Genomic DNA, 21,543 nt, shown 5'->3' with positions numbered 1-21,543 from the left:
AGTGCATTTCCACTGTGTTTGTGAACTGGTAACTTACAACCCTGTGCAGAGAATTTTAAAATCTTTATGTAATTATTCAATTAGAAAGAACGTTATTGTATAGGAACCAGGATTCTTGATCATTTTGCTTTATATTGAGTTTGCAATGTAATATATGTCAATGTATCTTTTTATTTATATGTTAAGTATTCTGGATATGAGACAATGCCTGCGCAGTATTAAATATAAAATCAGGTAAGTCTGTGGTATGGCAAAAGTATTTACACTAACATGGTTATGCAATGATTACAAGATGAAGTAGTTTGTCCTGTAACTGGGACCAAAAAATAAATAATAATAATAATTAATAATGTGGACATAATGTGACAAAATACAATCAGAAGTCTTTTTTTCCCTGTATGCCCAATTCTCAATTGAGCATGAAAGTAACCTCTTTCCCCATTATGTGTAATTGCATACCCAGCAAGAGGGTAATTTTCATTGTCTTTAGTATTCTAATTATCTGTTTCTGTTTTATTGCAAGTAGAATGTTCACCAATGTGCATCTTCCTCATTCACTCTTGTAAAGACAAAGATACTCTTTTGTAAGATATAGTACTAAGTATTATCATACATGAATGTTCTTCACTGGTAATAAAATAAAGTATCATAACGATAAGATAAGTTTTATATTCATGGGTAGTACCAATTAGTCTTGGATTTGATAATAGATCTTAAAAGGCTTCAACGTTCCTATGTTTTATGTAACATAATCATCAACAGTTCAGACTGTCCTCACAGTAGGCTCATCAATACTTATTGCTAAATTAAGAAAACACACTTACATTAAACTAAGAAAATGCATTTACATTAAACTAAGAAAATGCCATGAAGCAATTATCCGGCATAACACAATTTCAATACTATGAATATATTTTTAAACTAGACTACATCACTTGGGTCAGAGTCATAAAGGTTAATAGCCCTTTTACATCCACTGACTCCAGGGATTACTGTTAAACTGGAGTCATGACTAATAAGGAAAGTACTAACATTTAAATAAGTGTAGTTTGACTTAGTAATTACTATTATAGGGGAAGAGGACAAACATCTACAGATATCTCAGGAGTGGAAATGCCATGTAGGGAGAATAATTTATTACAAATTAAGCCAATTTATTCCACCCAAAATAACAGGATGAAATTAGAACACAAAGTATAGGCTGAATATCAAGGAAAAGCTTCCTGAGTTTTTCCCAAAACACCCACCTCCCCTCACATAATTCCTTCCTTAGCTGGTCCACACGGTCTCCTCATTATCCAGAGACCCAGATAAGGATTAGGACCCCTTTCTTCTTTTGTTTACTCACAAAAATGTTGCTCTATTTTTCATCAAAATTTTCAACCAGTTCTAGTGCAAATGAAAAAAAGAAAAGTCAAACACACATACAGATACCTTTCTGTAAAAATAGATTTTTGACTCTGGCCTGGCATGACATGACATGTTATGTAAGTGCTGCTCAGATTGCTGTTTATTGATACATTATAATTATTAAAAAAAAACTTTTACTGATCTGGAAGATCAATCTCTTTTCCCACTAACCCACAGACTACATTACCTGTGTCAAGGTTCCTCCCCCACTCTGAACTCTAGGGTACAGATGTGGGGACCTGCATGAAAAACCTCCTAAGCTTATCTTTACCAGCTTAGGTCAAAACTTCCCCAAGGTACAAAATATTACACCCGTTGTCCTTGGACTGGCCGCTACCACCACCAAACTAATACTGGTTACTGGGGAAGAGCTGTTTGGACGCGTCCTTCCCCCCAAAATACTTCCCAAAACCTTGCACCCCACTTCCTGGACAAGGTTTGGTAAAAAGCCTCACCAATTTGCCTAGGTGACTACAGACCCAGACCCTTGGATCTTAAGAACAATGAACAATCCTCCCAACACTTGCACCCCCCCTTTCCTGGGAAATGTTGGATAAAAAAGCCTCACCAATTTGCATAGGTGACCACAGACCCAAACCCTTGGATCTGAGAACAATGAAAAAGCATTCAGTTTTTTACAAGAAGACTTTTAATAAAAAAATAGAAGTAAATAGAAATAAGGAAATCCCCCCTGTAAAATCAGGATGGTAGATATCTTACAGGGTAATTAGATTCAAAAACATAGAGAACCCCTCTAGGCAAAACCTTAAGTTACAAAAAAGATACACAGACAGAAATAGTTATTCTATTCAGCACAATTCTTTTCTCAGCCATTTAAAGAAATCATAATCTAGCACATACCTAGCTAGATTACTTACTAAAAGTTCTAAGACTCCATTCCTGGTCTATCCCCGGCAAAGACCCAGCAACAGATAGACACAGACCCTTTGTTTCTCTCCCTCCTCCCAGCTTTTGAAAGTATCTTGTCTCCTCATTGGTCATTTTGGTCAGGTGCCAGCGAGGTTACCTTTAGCTTCTTAACCCTTTACAGGTGAGAGGAGCTTTCCCCTGGCCAGGAGGGATTTCAAAGGGGTTTACCCTTCCCTTTATATTTATGACAACCTGTGTGACAGGAATTATGTACAGATGCATATCGCTCTCTGTACTCAGGCATAATCCTTCCTTATGCACAATTTGTAAATAGATCCACGAAAGACTAGACCTGAAAATTTCAATGTTAAAAACTCCTATGGAATTTCCATTGGGGGAGGAGGTTAAATTAAGCACCCATGTACAAAACTGATTGTGACAGGGTTGGGACTCACCACCGCAGCGCCTCCTGCTGTTCACTCTGAGAATTAGAGGGCACTCCTCATGAACTGAGCTACCGGTGGTGTCCCATCCGTCTCTCGCCCTAGACTGGCGTCTCGGCCCACGTTGCTCCCAGCTTGCGGCGTCCTCTTCAGGACGCTGCCCTCCAGCAGTGCCCACTGCTCCGCTCTCAACCCCTTCTGGGGGTTTGGTGTTATCAGCAGTCCTTCTCTTTGCCCCCGCCACAATGGCCAATCACACTCCAAAGTCTAACCCCTTTTGGCAGGGGTCTGATGCAGTCCATGATGGCCACTCCAAATGGCCAGGTGGAAGTGCAAGGGGGAAGAGGACCCAGGCCCGCCCTCTACTCTGGGTCCCAACCCAGGGACCCTTTGGCAGCAGCCTTCCTGTCTGCCCTCCTTCTCTCCCTTTGTCCATCTCTTGCCCTGGGCCATTTCCCCTTCGCACCGGCTAGGCCCTTTTTCTCAGGGCCCGCAGCCCGGTACCGGACAGGAGTTCCCTTCTGCTCCCCCAGCCTGCGCTGTCCCTGGTGCTAGTCCCTTCACACAGGAGACAGACCTTCACCCTCTGAAGGTCTGGGAGAGACTGCCTGCTCCCTTTCTGGGCAGCCTTTATATAGGGCCTAGCCTAGCCCTGATTGGCTGGCTGTCATACTGGCTCTGACTGGCTCTCTAACAGACCCTCCCTGATTGGCTGCCGCCTTGCGCAGCCACTCTGGCCTGTTGTAGCCCAATCTGGCATGGGGGTAGGGCACTGCCCCACCACACTGATCTTAGTTCAAACAACTCAATCATTTTAAAAAATTTTCCTAAAGCAGCCAGAAATGTATTAATGGTCTGCAAGGTTTCAACTCAAAGCCTTTTTGCATTTCTATAACTCAAATAGTAATCTGAATCATCAAAATTTTAATATTCCACACTCCTGGCTCAAAAGTGGCAGTCTACTTTAAAAAAATAGTTCTAGAGTGCTGCCCTTGTAAGCCTAGTAGCCTGGAGCGTACTTTTTATTAAACCTAAAATAGGAGTTTACAATGGAAACAGTGACAAACTTAACTCTAATAGCACAAGTGGTACAACTATAATGTCATTTTATAGACATAGGCATTGATTTACCACAAAACCTTAGAAGCAGTGTGAAACGGTAGAGAACAGTAGCTTCTGGCCAAGGCATATGTAATTCTGATCCTGAGATACCTACACTGCAACTACCGGGTTCAATACTAGGAGGGTGCCTTTGGTGGGTGCAATGAGAGTGCACAGTCATGGTTGCTAAGCTTGATGTTCCATTTGTCACAGTCCAATAAGGTGAAGTAAGCTGAGGGGAGTGGGAACTTCAAGTTGGTGGGCCAGCAAAAGCACAATTGTACGTCATTGTAGCCAGACAGCCGCCCCCCGCCCCCCCCCACTCAGACCAGCATTGCTGGAAACACAGGAGGAAGCCGGAACAGGGCACTTAACATATATTCCAGCACAGCCTTTGAAGCTGTGAAAGCACAGGTGTGCTGCTACAATGTGCCTCTGGGAACAGATACGACGATTAAGCTCACAGCAGGCAGAGGCCCTGTGACAGACATGGCTCTTAGCCCCTACTAAATAGCGTGATGCACACACACCAACATCCTAGGTGGGAAAATATTTACCCTGATAAAAGAAATGTCCAGTAGTCGAAACTTATTGTTTCTCTTCTTTGCAAGTGTAAACTACTCTTGCGAAAGCTGGCGTCACCCGGACAGACCAGCCTCAATTTGGCATAAGAAAGGAGAAAGAGAATAAAGGAGTACAGAGGTATAAGTAGGGGACCTACAGCACCATGATTTTTGAGTGCTTTTCACTATCTATCTGCTGGTCAGATAAGTGACAGCCTCCCAAGGCTTCTGCAGCTAAGAGGGTCCCTACACCTTGTCCCTTATTCGTCTTTCCACGGAATTGAGTGACCGATCCTGGCTTGGCACCGCTGGAATCGAGAGATGCAAGGAGGGTAAGAAGCACCCACACCTGATCTCCTATCTTTAGTGTACACATATTTTGAAATAGAGCTCTATACTTTGTTTTCTTTCTTTGGGATTGTGGCTTCAGTTTTGTAACTTGTTTGTGTGTGTAACATCTCTACATTTAAATAAGTAGGCACTAGCAATTTTGTAACCACATGATTAGAATCTAGCTTAATAAATTTTGGTAACCATTTGTGCATAAGCCTGACTTGTTTTCTCTGGTTTACTATAAAGCAGCCAACACAATTAAAGAACCTCAGCCGTTTTGGCTCTAAAGCCTGGCCATTAGGTGAGAGTACTAAGAGCCTAGCGTTGAGTTGTGCCGCCTCCACGGGGCAAACTCTTGGGGCACCTGTCAGTCAATCCTGGCTGCCCGCTGCGAAGGAGCTCTGAGCTCTAGCAGTTAAAGTCACGGGTGTGGAGAGGCTCTTAGTGCTGCCATTGGGGCACCTGTCAGTCAGTATTGACTGCCCGCTGCGAAGGAGCTCTGAGCTCTAGCAGTTAAAGTCACGGGTGGTTAGGACCTTGGGGCATCCGTCAGCCTAGCCCGGGCTGCCCGCCGCGAAGGGACAGTGCGTCCTAGCGGTTAAAGTCACGGATGGTATAAACGGGCATAGCTGGCACCTCACCAAACATCCTTGGCCGTCGGCTAACAGTCATAAGCATTGAACAGCTGCCTGTGGGCAATAGATATCATTCCCTTAGAATACTTAGACATATTTTGGTATTAGCGGCTGGCCCTCAGGGCTACCCCGGCTCTCAGATTCTTCAAAGTGCAGCTCTGGAGCACACTTGAGAAAACCACTACTCCCAAGTGGAGTAGACAAATGAAAATCCTTTCCATGGAGTTTGCCTTCACAGGATTGCATTTGGGCACTGTGCTTTGGCCACCCCATCTCCGTCTCCTACCTCTAGTGCTTTCCCTCCTGCTCAGGAGTGCTCATTTCAGTGCAGGTGTCAACGTTCGCTCACACGGTTAAGCACTCGTATAGCTGACATTTGTGGGTGCACGACTGCACCCTCTCCAGCAGTCTCTCTACACAAATGTATAGCAAATTGCAAGTGCCCAGTGCTAGCATTTGGCTGTCCCCACCTTTCAGCAATGCTCAGTGGACAGAAGAATCGAGCCCATAATTTCTTACTGAAGAGAATAATCCACCTGTGAACTATTTTCTTCCTCTTTGCATTAACAGATAAGGTTAAACACAAAAATCACAATTATCTTGACCGTTTCGGTCCAGAGCCACATTAACCACATGAGATCCACTTCCTGGACACTGCAGTGCAAATAAGTGATGGTCACAAACACCATCCTATACCGGAAACCTACTGACTGCTATTCTTACCTACATGCCTCCAGCTTCCATCCAGTGCACATCACACGATCCATTGTCTACAGCCAAACCCTAAGATACAACCACATTTGCTCCAATCCCTCAGAGACAAACACCTACAAGATCTTTATCAAGCATTCTTAAAACTATAATACCCACCTGGGGAAGTGAGGAAACAGATTGGCAGAGCAAGATGGGTACCCATAAGTCACCTACTACAGGACAGGTCCAACAAGGAAAATAACAGAACACCACTGGCCATCACATACAGCCCCCAGCTATATCTTCTCCACCACATCATCAGAGATCTACAGCCTATCCTGGAAAACGATCCCTCACTCTCAAAGACCTGGGGAGGCAGGCCAGTTCTTGCTTACAGACAGCCCTCCAACCTGAAGCAAATATTCACCAGCAACTACACACCACATCACAGAAACATTAACCCATGAACCAATCCCTATAACAAACCCCATTGCCTACTCTGTCCATGTCTACTATAGCAACATCAGAGGACCCAACCACATCAGCCACACCATCAGGGGCTCATTCACCTGCACATCTACTAATGTGATATATGCCATCATGTGCCAGCAATGCCCCTCTGCCATGTATATTGGCCAAACCGGACAGTCTCTACGTAAGAGAATAAATGGACACAAATCAGACATCAGGAATGGTGACAAACAAAAGCCAGTAGGAGAACACTTCAGTCTCCCTGGACAGTCAACAACAGATTTAAAAGTAGCCATCCTTCAACAAAACAACTTCAAAAACAGACTTCAAAGGGAAACTGCAGAGCTACAACTCATTTGAAAACTAATTTTTCACTCCATGCATCTGAAGTGGGTTTTTACCCACGAAAGCTTATACCCAAATAAATCTGTTAGTCTTTAACGTACCACCGGACTCCTCATTGTTTTTGCGGATGCAGACTAACACAGCTACCCCTCTGATATTATTAACCAACAGATCCACAAGGCTTCAGCTTAGTTTACAATTTTTTTGGTACAGCCAATTCAAAAGGAGAGAATGACAAGGAACACTAAGGATGTTCTTGGCACTTTTTTGACCAATGCTATAAGCAGCCTAGAGACTGGAAGGATTTAAAAAATAACATCTTTAGAAATGATGTGCAATCAATTATGTAAGTAACACAACTCTTCAGGGTTATGTATTGCATAACTCTACTATCTAAGAAGCACACTTGAAAATGCTAAATGATCTCACCTTCTGCCAATGACCCAATTCACCTGAACATTCTCAACCTCACTTCATGCCCAAAGCTTGCAGTTTTAACTACTGTGCCTGTGGTGGTGCTGGGGAGAATTGGGTGCCCTCAATTAGAAAACACTGAGATGATTCAATCTTTGTCTGGATTGAACAGTCTACCTGGATTTGTGCTGGAAATGGACCAACCTGATGATCACTTTAGATAAGCTATTACCAGCAGGACAGTGGGGTGGGAGGGGGTATTGTTTCATGGTCTCTGTGTGTATATAATGTCTACTGCAGTTTCCACGGTATGCATCCGATGAAGTGAGCTGTAGCTCACGAAAGCTCATGCTCAAATAAATTGGTTAGTCTCTAAGGTGCCACAAGTACTCCTTTTCTTTCTACTAAAACAGACATTTCAATACAAATCAACATGTTTAGAACAACCAGATAATCTCATGTAGGGTCTAATCCAAAGACCAGTGAAGTAAACTGGGAGTTGTTCCATTGGCTTGAATGGTTTTTGGATTAAGCCCATATTACTCAAAATTCTGGAACAGAGAAAATCCACCCAATCTAATCTCTAGTGCTTGAAAGCATCCATGGCTAGGATAATGTAGAAGGAAAACATGTGCTTCCTGAAGTCATGGTGCCTGGGAAAATAAACAGTATTTTTAAATGGTTTTGTGATTTATAAAGTAGTAGCAAATATTTAATATAAAATACATACACTAAAAATTCAGCTTCTGAATACCTTCTACCACACAACAGTCTTCTGCTAATTTATTGATATATTAGAATTTCTACTGAATAACTGAACAGTAACTTCATTTCTTCAAAGGGTCAGATTATATTAAAATAAAAGCATCATACTAATAGTGTAAAGAAACCATCTTAAGACCGAACCACAAAACCAGTAAATAAAAAGTAAAACAAAAATATATTCTTTTCGGGGGGGGGGGGAATTATGATTTGAAGACAATTTCCTAGGTCATAGAACAACAATAAGCATTATAAAAATAATCAGCTTTGAGACTAAATATACACAAACTCTGATACAAGGTTTAGAAGATATATATCACTCCAAGCTTTCATTAGATTTGGCAAATCATTCAAATACTAATGTGTAGAAAAGCTGCAATTTCAGTTATTTAAATATTGCTCACAAAGATTAAACTGTACAATTAAACTTACAAACAACTAAGGGATGGCCTTCAAATCTGGGTAATATGCTTTCTATACAAACACATTTATGTTTGTAAGTATTTGCTGTGACAAGCAACTCACAGGATAAAACAGAGTTACAGCTTAATTAGACAAGTGAAAGTATTTCTCTTGCCATCATTATCAATATTTATAACATTTTATCTTACATTTTTGCTATTCTCAGGCTGAATAATGAGTAATCTTTTATCAGAAACCAACATCCTGATTATTATTATTATTTGTATTACTATAACACCTATGAATAGACCTGATCAACACCAATTTTAGAATCAAGGGACAGTTTTCTTCACTGCATACAAACAAGAGATGAAGTATTTATCTCATGAGAAACCTAATACCTAAGATTAGTAAAACTTTACATAAAAACGCAGCAGTGACGCAAATTCTTTGCTTTTATTCTGACAGAGAGTCAACAGCACTTTCTACAAACTGAACGCTTGATTTGCCATGGTCAGAAGAGGGATTTGCCATGAGCAGGGCAGACAGTGAGTGCACATTTAGCCCCCCACAGTATAGCTTTCAGTTATGGCTGGGATTCCACAAGAGCCCTGCTGAGGTAGTCTGTCCGGGAATGCACCGACAACCCCTTCCAGGTAAACTTTCCACCACAAGTGCCTTAGGGCCCAGACGACAACATATTTCAGAACTAAATCTGGCCCTGAAACCTGAAAAAAATTAAAGCAACGAGATTAGGCAGCAACTTTTTCTGAATTATTATTTAGCATAATTTCACACTCCGAGTTCCTCACAGGACAGTAGTCAGCAAGTGCAAAGTCAAATCAAACCAGTTGTTTAAGTTGGTTTAAGAGAGGCCTCCAGTGGCCGCTGTGAAGTACAACTTTGTGAAACTAGAGAATTGTTGATGCTGTATTTTTAAATCACTGATATTGTACAAAAGTTCCCAACTAGAAACAACATCTCAAAAGGTAGATTAACTAGTCAGCCATTGCAAAGAAAAATTCCTGACATGTTGCTGCTTGTCTCCAAAGCACTAACAGTTTTAATCCACTTTTTCCCAGCCCTCACCAAAAGCTTTAGTTATGTTAAGTAATTCCTAGAGTTTGAGATTTCTTATTTAACAAATCTTACTTAAATGACTTCATTTTAAATAGTGAAATTGAAAATTTAAGTCCTAATGCTACTTTTAATGATTAAGTAGCAATAATTATTAACACCAAGTCCATACCTGTACATTCTGAATTTAAATGGTGTGTATCTGTAGCCCATACAGACAAAAAATAAAATGTCTCATTCTCACTGTAACTTATGTGACTTCTATGACCTTGAATAACTACTAAAGCCCCAAACATTATTTTTTGTGAGAGAAAACGGTTACCTACCTCTCTTAATTGTTGTTCTTTGAGGTGTGTTGTTCATGTCCATTCCAATAGGTGTGTGCATGTGCTACAAGCATGATCTCAGAAGGTTTTTCCCCTAGCAGTACCTGTCAGGTCAGCGCTGGAGTGGCGCCTTCATGGCGGTGTATATAGGTCCCTGTCAACCCGCTGTCTACTCAGTTCCGTCTTGCCAGAATTCTCCAACAGAGGGGAGACGGGTGGGATTTGGAATGGACATGAGCAACACATCTCAAAGAACAACAGTTTACAAGAGGTAGATAATCATTTTTTCTTCTTTGAGTGATTGCTCACGTGCATTCCAATAGGTGACTCACAAGCAGTTTCCCTGGATGAGGGGTCGGAGTTCATCTGGTTGCTGAATGCAGGGCTGCCCAGCCCAAGATTGCATCTGCCCTCGCCTGTTGGGTGATGGCGTAGTGCGACATTAGGGTGTGGATGGAAGACCGCGTTGCTGCCTTGCATATGTCCTGGATAGGGACCTCTGAAAGGAATGAGGCAGACGAAACGTGCTCTTGTGGAGTGTGCCGTCAACAGCGGGGCTGGAATCTTAGCTAGCTCTTAGCATGTTCTGATGCAGGACACGATCCACAACGAAATGCACTGGGACAAGATGGGAAGCCCCTTCATTCCCTCTGCGATTGCAATAAAGAACTGTGGTGACTTACAAAACAGCTTTGTGCGCTCAATGTAGAAGGCTAGGGCATGCCTGATATCCAGGGAATGGAGCATTCACTCTCTGTTACTGGCATGTGGCTTAGGGAAGAACACAGGTAAAAATATGTCCTGGTTCACATAAAACTGGGAGAATCCCTTTGGTAAAAACACAGGGTGAGGGCATAGCTGCACCATGTCTTTATAAAAGACCATACAGGGGAGCTCCAAAGTCAGCGCTCTGAGCTCGGAAACCCTTCTGGCTGAGGTTGTGGCCACCAGAAATGCCACCTTCCAGGAAAGGTAGGACACAGGACAGGTCACTGTGGGCTCGAAAGGGGGCCTCATGAGCGGGGACAGGACCAGGTTGAGGTCCCACTGGGGAATGGACTGCCGCACTTGGGGATAAAGCCTGTCCAAGCCCTTGAGAAACCGTCCCACCATGGATTCCCAGAGACTGACCTACCCGATGCCCCAGCAGGTGGAAGGCTGAACTGGCAGCCAGGTACACTTTGATATTGCCAACCCCTGCTGCTTCAGGTACAGTATGTAGGCCAAAACAAGGGGAAGTGACGCTTGCTGCGGAGGGCTGCCCAACTGCAAAGACAAGATGGAAAACCGCTTCCACTTTGCCAGGTACATGGCACGAGTGGAGAGTTTCTTACTGCCCCACAGAACTTCCCTAACTGAATCCAAACACTGGAGCTCTAGTGAGTTCAACCATGGAGTTTCCACGCCGTGAGGAGGAGCGACTCCAGGTTGGGGTGCTGAAGATGGCCGTGGTCTTGTGTGATGAGGGTCAGGCACATGGGAAGGGTTACTGGTCTGTCCACTGATAGGTTCAACAGCATGGTGAACCTGTGCTGGCGGGGCCACACTAGTGCTATGAGGATCAAGGAAGCCCTGACCCAGCGTGCCTTGAGGAGGACTTTGTGTATGAGAGGGAAGGGCAGGAACGCGTACAGCAGATGACACGTTGCACTGTTACACCAACGTTGGGCTTGTACACACTGGAGCTTACTTTGGTATAACTTATAACTTATGTCACTCGGGGGTGTGAATAAGCCACCCCCTGGTGTGGACAGTGCTATGTCGGCGGGAGAAGCTCTCCCACCAGCATAGGTGCCACCGCTTGGGGAGGTAGAGTAATTATTTTGACGGGAGAGCTCTCTCCCATTGGCATAGAGCATCTGCAGTAGCAGAACTACAGTGATGCAGCTACATCGGTACAGCTGTGACGCTGTTGCAATTCTAGTGTAAACTAGCCCTTAATATGGGTCTCTCCACAGTAGCCAGGTAGAGGGCTACAAAGCCTAGAAGGAGGACATATGAGACCCTGTTTTAAGGGGAAAAAGAAGACTAATTCTTCAGGGGCATAAGGGACATGCTATAGGTCTCTAATAGTTTCCAGGTGTTTTCATTTATGTTGCTCTTGTTTTGAACTCCTTTGAAAATAAAACCAACCCTGAGGAAAGGAATTTGGACAGAATGGGACCTTTATTCTACTTTTTCTGGCTAATGAGTTTGCCCATTGAGTTACACACACTTACAAATGAAAAGTCATTTTATATTATGCAGGAAGGTCAGATCCAATGAGGTGTTAAGTACCCTTAACTCCCTTTGCCCTCAATGAGCCTTTAACTACTTTGTCAGCGAAGTCAACAGGAGTAGCCTACACATATGGCAAAACTTGGCTGTAAGTTTTCTAACCAATTTTTTAAGTCCAAAGTAAATTACCCTTTAAACACACAGGACCAGATTCTGGACTGCATCTGAGCTGCACTTGGTGCCGGAGGGGATGCAGGGCAAAAGTGCTTTACATTTGATTCAGGAACTGGCTGGCCAAAATATTAGAATGTGGTAGTCCCCAGCATTAGAGCATGGTATATCAGAGCATACCTAGTAAATAAATAAATAAAAATACTTAACTCTTCTAGAGCTCAGTAGATCTTAATGTAAACAGTAAGGTATCATCCCTGTTTTAGAAACAGGGAAACTGAGGCACAGAGGTGAAGTGACTTGCCTAATGTTCACTCAGCAGGCCAGTGGCAGAGCCGGGAATAGAACTCAGTGCATGAATCCCAGTCCTATGCTCTATCCACTCCTCCACACTGCCATCACATACAGATTTTGGATGAACTATGTTAGTTAGGGGTGTGCTTTTTTACTGAAATAGTTATACTGGTACAGCCCCTAATATGGATGCAGCTTAGCTGATAAACGGTATCTTATACCAATACAGCTTATTCTCCTTCACCTTTATAACAGCATAATTGCATCCACACAATGGGGCCGGACAGAGCATCACTTTAACAACTGGTATAGTTAAAACAGTACACCTTGTCTATGTAAACAAAGGCTTATACTGTTTACAAAACAGCCCTACAGCAGGCAGGAAATCCTTTTTCCTGGGCCATGTCCCATATTTCAAGGCTGGGATCAGGAGGATCAAGCACTGTTATGGAAACCCTATGCTACCAGAAGGTTCATTTTGCACAAAGGGAAATCTCCACTTATCTGTTTTCCTGCTCGCCGGACGAGGCACTGGCGGATACCACCACCACCCTACCGGCAATGGATACCAGGGGGCACCAGGACCTTCTTAGGAGGGTGGCTCTAAACCTAAACCTCCAGGCGGAGGAGGTCACAGGGGAGTCAACCTGATAGTGGACATCCTTGCCCTGGAGGGTCCATCTAAGGTGGCCTTGCCCCTGATAAGAACTATCCACAACACCACTAAGGTGCTCTAGCAGACCCCGGCCTCAATACCACCCATTGCTAAAGGGGTGGAGAGGAAGTACTTTGTGCCGCAGAAAGGGTTTACTGCTGCTATGCACAGGCAGGCCAGCACAAAGACACTGCAGCATTGTTAATATGGACCACACTTCTCTGAGTTCAGAGTAACAGCCATGTTAGTCTGTACTCGCAAAAAGAAAAGGAGTACTTGTGGCACCTGAGAGACTAACCAATTTATTTGAGCATAAGCTTTCGTGAGCTACAGCTCACCTCATCGGATGAAGTGAGCTGTAGCTCACGGAAGCTTATGCTCAAATAAATTGGTTAGTCTCTCAGGTGCCACAAGTACTCCTTTTCTTTTTACTTCTCTGAGTGTTCAGCTTTAGAGGGCAGTAAAGGTGTGAGATATATACTTGGAGATAGGTTTACTATATTTGGATACTTGACTGCTATTCTTATGTTAGTAATTATCATACATTGTTTTTCCACCTTGTTTTAATATTTCAAGATCATTTGCTTTGTCACATTTTTTAAAACAGCTTTTATCTTTAAAGAGATTGAAGAATTAATATCAATATTGAATCTCAAGTATATATATCCTCTGAACAGAATTATTATTCTATCAGGTTAATTAATCTATGAGGGGGTCTCAGTCAGATATTTGAGGACACTGTTAATGTCACTTATGCATCATAAATGAGTGAAATGTATGAGCAAGTCTTTACTCCTACCAAGAAGTCCTTATAAACATCTAGAACTGGAAAGATGGACAATTTGCCTAGTGCAGATTGACCAGATTAAAATCTATTACTATTTTGAACCTATTTTATCAACATTAATTTATATCCCTCTATATTTTGAATGCCACATCTTAAAATAATAGGGAATAGAACAGAGCCTTAAATTAAAGGTATACAAAAATGTCAGCATTCAAGCAGCCTTTGAAACGTAAACACTATATTAGCTTACTGCCCTACTTGGTTTAAAATAGCCCAAATCTTTTGACATTCAGGGAATGCAGCAAGACCTACCTAGTTACCCAGGCTGATGTATAGCTAATATTTATAAGTTAACTGGGGTATTGTAGATTTAATTTTATTCCATGGTTTAGAGAGAGGAGAAGCTACTGTCCGTAATGTTTATCTGATTGCATTTATGGAAATGAAGTAGGTTCTATGTAGCAGCCACAACGCTGCTCCAAAGGACTGGGGGAAGTATGCCTCTCTCTTTTCCTCTTCCTCAAGCATCTACCCAGACCAGTTACTTAAGGATCTACGTATCCTGAAGGATGACCCAACACTCTCACAAATCTTGGGAGACAGGCCAGTCCTTGCCTACAGACAGCCCCCCAACCTGAAGCAAATACTCACCAGCAACCACATACCACACAACAGAACCACTAACCCAGGAACCTATCCTTGCAACAAAGCCCATTGCCAACTGTGTCCACGTATCTATTCAGGGGACACCATCACAGGGCCTAATAACATCAGCCACACTATCAGAGGCTCGTTCACCTGCACATCCACCAATGTGATATATGCCAGCATGTGCCAGCAATGCCCCTCTGCCATGTACATTGGTCAAACTGGACAGTCTCTATGTAAAAGAATAAATGGACACAAATCAGATGTCAAGAATTATAACATTCATAAACCAGTCGGAGAACACTTCAATCTCTCTGGTCATGCAATTACAGACATGAAAGTTGCGATATTACAACAGAAAAACTTCAAAACCAGACTCCAGTGAGAGGCTGTTGAATTGGAATTCATTTGCAAATTGGATACAATTAACTTAGGCTTGAATAGAGACTGGGAGTGGCTAAGTCATTATGCAAGGTAACCTATTTCCCCTTGTTTTTTCCTACTCCCCCCCCCCAACGTTCTTGTTAAACCCTGGATTTGTGCTGGAAATGGCCTACTTTGATTATCATACACATTGTAAGGAGTGTGATCTCTTTAGATAAGCTATTACCAGCAGGAGAGTGTGATGGGGGGAGAGAAAACCTTTTGTAGTGGTAAACACCCATTTTTTCATGCTTTGTGTGTATAAAAAGATCTTCTGTACTTTCCACAGTATGCATCCAATGAAGTGAGCTGTAGCTCACGAAAGCTTATGCTCAAATAAATTGGTTAGTCTCTAAGGTGCCACAAGTACTCCTTTTCTTTTTACTTAAGCTGTGCACATAGCCTCTATTTAGAGCATCTCATACCCAAAGCATTTTACAAATATTTATCAAGACAATATTTAGACTAATTTAGTTTCCAATTTTTCTTCAAAGTCCTGGCTGACACTGTTAATTTAATTATAACACACAATATTGGCAGAGCTTTTAAAATGTTTGGCTACCTCCCACCAAGCTCTTGCTCTGACCAGCTTAGAGCTAATAAGTAGCAATTTACGTTGGTTTTCTTTCTATAAACATATTTTTTTAAATACTAGACAACATCACATTATTTAACCTGAATAATGCACAGGGATATCCAGCCCTAGCCTTTCACAACCATAAAACGTATATATTAAAATACTAATGAGAGATTACTGACATTTGTCTTCTAATACAACTGCAAATAAAATTTTCATTATTTCACTGCAGCTTACCAGAATTAATATTGCCTGAACTCTTAACGAATTCCATAGTGTAAATTCTCCCTTAGATATTTAGTCATATTAAATAAAACAATACTAAAATTATTTTTAACTTTTAATATTACATATTAAAATAGGGCACCTGGTTCTTTTTAGTTGAACAAAATATACAGGATATTTGCAGGTATTCAAAACAGAATTCACAAATTTAATTTAAAAAATAGAAGAAAACAGTTTCCACAAGAATGGTCACATTTGGATCCTTAGGAAAATGGGAACAATTCTAGGCACTACTGGGTATAGAGCCTGCTACCACAAGCATTCACACTGACTTACAAATAATAAACAACAATATGCATATTTGCATGACCCTAGCACTTAACAGCCTGTTGTGTTAATTTAGATGAAATAAATGGACCCAAAGAGTCAAAGGTGTTAACATAACTCTGTAACTGCCCCACATCAAAGAGTGTTAACAAGGTTTGGAGTTTGGCATAGAGAGACCTCAGGTTGCTTAGTACCATGGCAAACACACCATTAAACATCCTTTTAAACCTTTTATTAAAGATACAGAAAAGAAGGAAAAGCAATTAACGTATTTGAAATGTAAAGCATGAAGTTAGGCTGTCATTTTAACATCTGTTCTTTCCTTTATCTAGAAAGGGTCGGGGGGGGGGGGGGGGGGAGGGAACCTTAGATGTTATTAAAGATGCCATAACTGTCCTTTGTGGGGATAGAGAAGATATTAGTTCACATGGGCTGGAACTGCTACTGTTATTGTTGTTAAAGCCCAGTCCCATGTCCTAGAAGACAAAGCAAGATAAACACACACAAAAGGGGTTAGAAAAGAAGAGCAAAGATAGAAAATGCAGCTTCTGCCTCTGGTGTTGACTCTCACTTTCAACTAGGATGACCAGACAGCCAATGTGAAACATCGGGACGGGGGGTGGGTGGGGGGTGGTTATAGGAGCCTATATAAGAAAAAGACCCAAAAATCGGGACTGTCCCTATAAAATCAGGACATCTGGTCACCCTACTTTCAACCACACTGCTGGAAAAACATAGGCACAGCACATGGTCTCATCAGCCACTCGGGAGACCTGGCAAACTTGTACCAGCCTCAGGCTGAGGGCATTGCTTTTAGCTACCTTTCTGGTCACAGGCTTACAGCAGTGTTTCAAAATATGCAGTCTTAGCTGGCTAAGCCCAACTCAGATTAGACAGAAGGAAAAAGGAGAATAGGAAAGAAAAGAAATAAGGTAAGGAAGGAAAAGAACACAGTGGGGAGGGCACAAGTCTCACCTCCCAGGTGGTGTTCAGTTGGTGTTCAAGCTGGTGGAGGCAGAGGTGGATTAAGGTTTACTGGGTCCTAGGCACAAAGAATATTTGGGCCCCCTACACTCTGGAAATCCGTGAAGATTACTCTCATTGTCCCAAAAATCTAAAAATGTAACAAGAAATTGTACTTTTCCTTGTAGGAAAAGATTTTAGAGTGGAGATGAGAAGTTCAAATTTCTTTATTATTTCTAAATTGACACACAAGTATACACTCTATGTAATATATTTGCCACAAGGGACACAGTGTTTTACTCAAGTTTCACTATATTTAATTTCCAATCATATTAAAGCTTTAGCCTTTCTCAAAACACCATAAACACATTTGAAATTTTCTAACTTCAACTGAATGTTTTGAATTCTCACCCCCTCTGAAGTTTTAACTTCAGCGTTCAGTGCCTCATATTTAATTCTAGCTTCCCTCAGAATATACAGAAGTACCAATCTTTTTGCCAGCTACTTTCTGGCAAGTGGCCAGGTGCCATGAGTGCGGGAGTGAGGTTACAGATATTGAGAACCTTCTTTAAGTGCCTCTTCCACCCCATCCAAGCAGAATCTGTTTTCAAAAACACCTCCAATATGTTTGTTTATCCATGACCCTTCTGCTGGCAACTCTATGAAGGTGAAAAGGAAGCAGCACAACAAAGAAAAGTCACAAGTACTGTAGAGCAAGGGACACTTGAAGAACAAAGCTAAGCTACTGCTGCACTTCACACATGGTATTTCAACTTCCAGTCAAGCTGTTCAGTACCTTATTTTTTTAAAGTCCCATCTGAAAGACTCTTATACCGTAAGCTATTATATTTACAAAAATAGCTACCTTAGAAGACGAAAGGCGCATACAACCATGCCAGAATTTGAACCTGTGGTTCCAGGGAATCTGAATTTCAAATCAAATGCCAGACCAGTAAACGTTCACCTCTAATGATGTGAAAAAACAAAAAATGCTAAAGTGCTGCTCTCTTTTAAAAAATAAAAAATAAAATATCAAAACCACTTTTTTCGAGAAAACAGGCTTAACAAATCAGCCAGGTCATAAATGTCTTTACCCACCTATAAATAGATAAAACGGTCACCATGGAGCGGCAAAGAAAAAAAATCACACACAAAAAAATAATTTCCCACTAAATCCCATGGGCCTATGGATGCCGGAAGAGGATAGAGAGAGCCAGACACATGCGGAGAAAAGTGATTTTCAAGCACTCTGTTTACCTGCCTTAAACCTATATTGTTAAAACCCTGGAATGCTGTAAAGAAATTATAAAAATCCTTCAAAAGAACATGCTGGTAGACCACTATTGGTTAATGGTCTAAACGGTTATCCTCCCTCTAGTGATAATGAGGCACATAGTGTTCTGCAAATGTTTCCTTTGTATTTACTGTGCATATAATAATTTACAAACAAATATAAATCTTCAATTATATATACATATGTATATGTATATAGTGCTGTCCCCATTACCCTCAGTATTAAATTATTGTAGATACTCATGGGTACATCAACCAAAATAATGTTTTATGTATTAAGTAGCATTATATTTCTACCTTGCAAACAGCCTCTGTATCCCAAGGTAAAATGGTCTTCAGATCAATTACTTCGCAGGACACACCTAGCTTTTCCTGAGCCATGGTTGCCACCTCTCGAATAACATGCACCTGAAAAAGCAAGATGATGCAATTGCCGAACTATCTGAAAAATTAAAGGGATACTTAAAAATAGCTATTGCCAACAGGAGAGTGGGTCTGTGGGGGGGGAGGGAGGAAGAGGAGAAAACCTGGATTTGTGCTGGAAATGGCCCAACTTGATTATTATACACATTGTAAGGAGAGTGATCACTTTAGATAAGCTATTACCAGCAGGAGAGTGGGGTGGGGGGAGAGAAAACCTTTTGTAGTGGTAAACACCCATTTTTTCATGCTTTGTGTGTATAAAAAGATCTTCTATACTTTCCACAGTATGCATCCGATGAAGTGAGCTGTAGCTCACGAAAGCTTATGCTCAAATAAATTGGTTAGTCTCTAAGGTGCCACAAGTACTCCTTTTCTTTTTGCGAATACAGACTAACAGGGCTGTTACTCTGAAACCATTCATTATTTAGTCACGCAGTCCATTTAGCAGTATATTCTTAAGAGCTTCTTAATATACATATGAAACAGCCTGCACTTCCTGACATCCTTTTTACAAAGAGTGTTTCATTGATTTGTACGATCACCCAGACAAACAATGGGTCAACTCTATAATGGTAAAACATAACATTGAATGTAAATCAACTTCTAGCTTTTCGTCTACAAACCCTTTAATGTGTGTACAGCCTTTCACAAAACAAGCATTATAGTAGCTAGCAAATATTCTGACTCTAGAAGTAACCATCATAGTAGCTGACTGGGAATTCATTTTTCGCGTCCTATAAATTATTACCCACATAAAGTGTTTGTTTGTGGGGTAGAAAAATAGAGAAAACTTGTTTTCAAATTTAAATTTCTACAAATTCAGACCAGAAGGTTCCTAAAAACTCTGATTTGTGCAATGCACTTCCTCTACTAAATGGTCAGCTAGCACATTAAAAGGATAAATGAAAGTCAAATGTTGACTGTCACCTTTCTAGATCAAATTTGATTTTTCCTACATCTTTAAGGACTAAGATGGCATTAAAAATGACCCAGCAAGTTTGGTTATTCTCTTATCAGCTCTACGTATCCTAACAATCATGAAAAAAAACTGCATGCTATGTAACATGAGACCACACACAATCTAGACTGAATGTAGAAACAGCAATCATATTCAAATTAACGTAGATGGAGTGGAGGATGATATTAAAGAAAAATGTTTGACCAGTGAGGAAGATCTAGAGATTAGTTTCAAGATGGACTAACTGGCCAAAACTCCATTGAATCAATGTAGAATACAGAAAAAATGAGTCCCTGTGTAGAGCTCCAAATACATGCATAAGAAAATGGACTACATATTTCTATATACTTCTCAAAGAAGTTACTGAGGTTGCTTGAGACCTGGCAGATTTGGCTGTGACTCCTTCCAGCAGGTTTACATTCACTAATTCATAGCATAGTCTAATGCAGCCTGTAATCCAATTAGAAAGTCTGAGTTGAAATCTGTTGATCTTTCATCCGTTCTGCATAAACTATAAACAATCTAGGCCCTAAATGATCCAGTTTGGTCTAGGTAGCATGGCAGCACTATGTGCATGCAAAGTGTGTAGCTTAGCTTCCCTTTTACCAGAGTATGACTTGGAGAGGAAAACAGTGAGGTGAATCACTAATTTGAGATGGAAAATCAGAAACTATTTTTAGTAGAAATTTGGGCAGAAACTGTCCTATAAGGCAATCCTGCAATAAGGGCCTGAATATCGCCCACCTTTCTAGCAAATATTACTACCACCAAAAACCTTGTTCTGACGAACCGGTGAAAAATAGCACATAGCTACAGGCTGAAAAATTGGTTCCATCAATCCAATTAGTACAATGCTTTGATCCAAAAGTAGTCTGATTAGGGGATAAACCCTGATAACGCTCTTCAGGAATTTAGCTAATGTGGAATAAGCGAAAACTGAGTACCTTTGAATCAGAGGGCGATTAGCTAATATGGCTGTTAAATGGAGAGTGAAGAAGAGATTAATTAGGTCTGAGAATGAAAACCAGCTCAGCCAGGCTGATGATACCAGCATTATCATTTTAGCCAAGATCTATCTGAGTTTTCTGATTACTCTTGGGATTAGAGGAACTGGAGAATAAACTGAGGACCAGTGAATCAGAAGTGCATATGCTACAGAACCTTGGTCTTCACATCCTCTGGAGCAGAACTCGCAACATTTTCTTTTGTTCATTGTTGCAAACAGATCTATGGAGGACTGACCCCAATCAGCAAATATTTCTTGGATGGTGGCATCCTTTACTGGCCATTAGTGACCATTTGCCTCACCAGGCACTTTTACAATCAGCCAGCACATTTTGTAGACCTGGTCGGCGGAAAGATGCTAGATTTATGTTTTATACAACAGTTTCATGATGCAGTTCTTGACAAAGAGGAGTGAATCTTGCTTCTTGTCAGTTTCTGAAAAACAGTGATTTACTGTTATCCATCAAGACCGAAACAGATGATCCTTCGAGCACTGGAAGGAATGCTACGCAAACATGACAAAATTGCTTGCAACTCCAGAATGTTTACATGCAATTAAGACCAGATGCACTTGATGAGAAAAGAGACCTTCAATCTGTAAGTAGTCCAGGTGAGTCCTCCATCCCAGATTGGGAGGTATCTGTTTCTAGATCTTGGATGGTAACAGTGGAGAGAAGGGCACACCCTTGCAAAATATCTCAGGATCCTTCCACCAATTTAAAGATGAAAGTG

The 21,543-nt window shown here is 41.4% G+C and overlaps 1 protein-coding gene across 7 annotated transcripts in view; it reads right to left on the bottom strand.

Moving 5' to 3' along the window:
• Positions 1–21,543, bottom strand: part of BCKDHB (branched chain keto acid dehydrogenase E1 subunit beta) — a 314,907-nt gene that overhangs the window by 182,465 nt on the left and 110,899 nt on the right. For all 7 annotated transcript variants that reach the window (XM_084622417.1, XM_084622418.1, XM_084622420.1 and 4 more), the window contains exon 8: positions 18,723–18,833. In XM_084622417.1, coding sequence (XP_084478543.1) covers positions 18,723–18,833 — 111 coding nt within the window. The remainder of the gene's footprint in view (positions 1–18,722; positions 18,834–21,543) is intronic.

The sequence above is a fragment of the Lepidochelys olivacea genome (genome assembly GCF_965140295.1).
Source record: "Lepidochelys olivacea isolate rLepOli2 genome assembly, chromosome: 3".
Taxonomy (NCBI): Eukaryota; Metazoa; Chordata; order Testudines; family Cheloniidae; genus Lepidochelys; species Lepidochelys olivacea.
The sequence above is the reverse complement of the archived record's forward strand: the minus strand, read 5'-3'. Positions and strand labels throughout refer to the sequence as shown.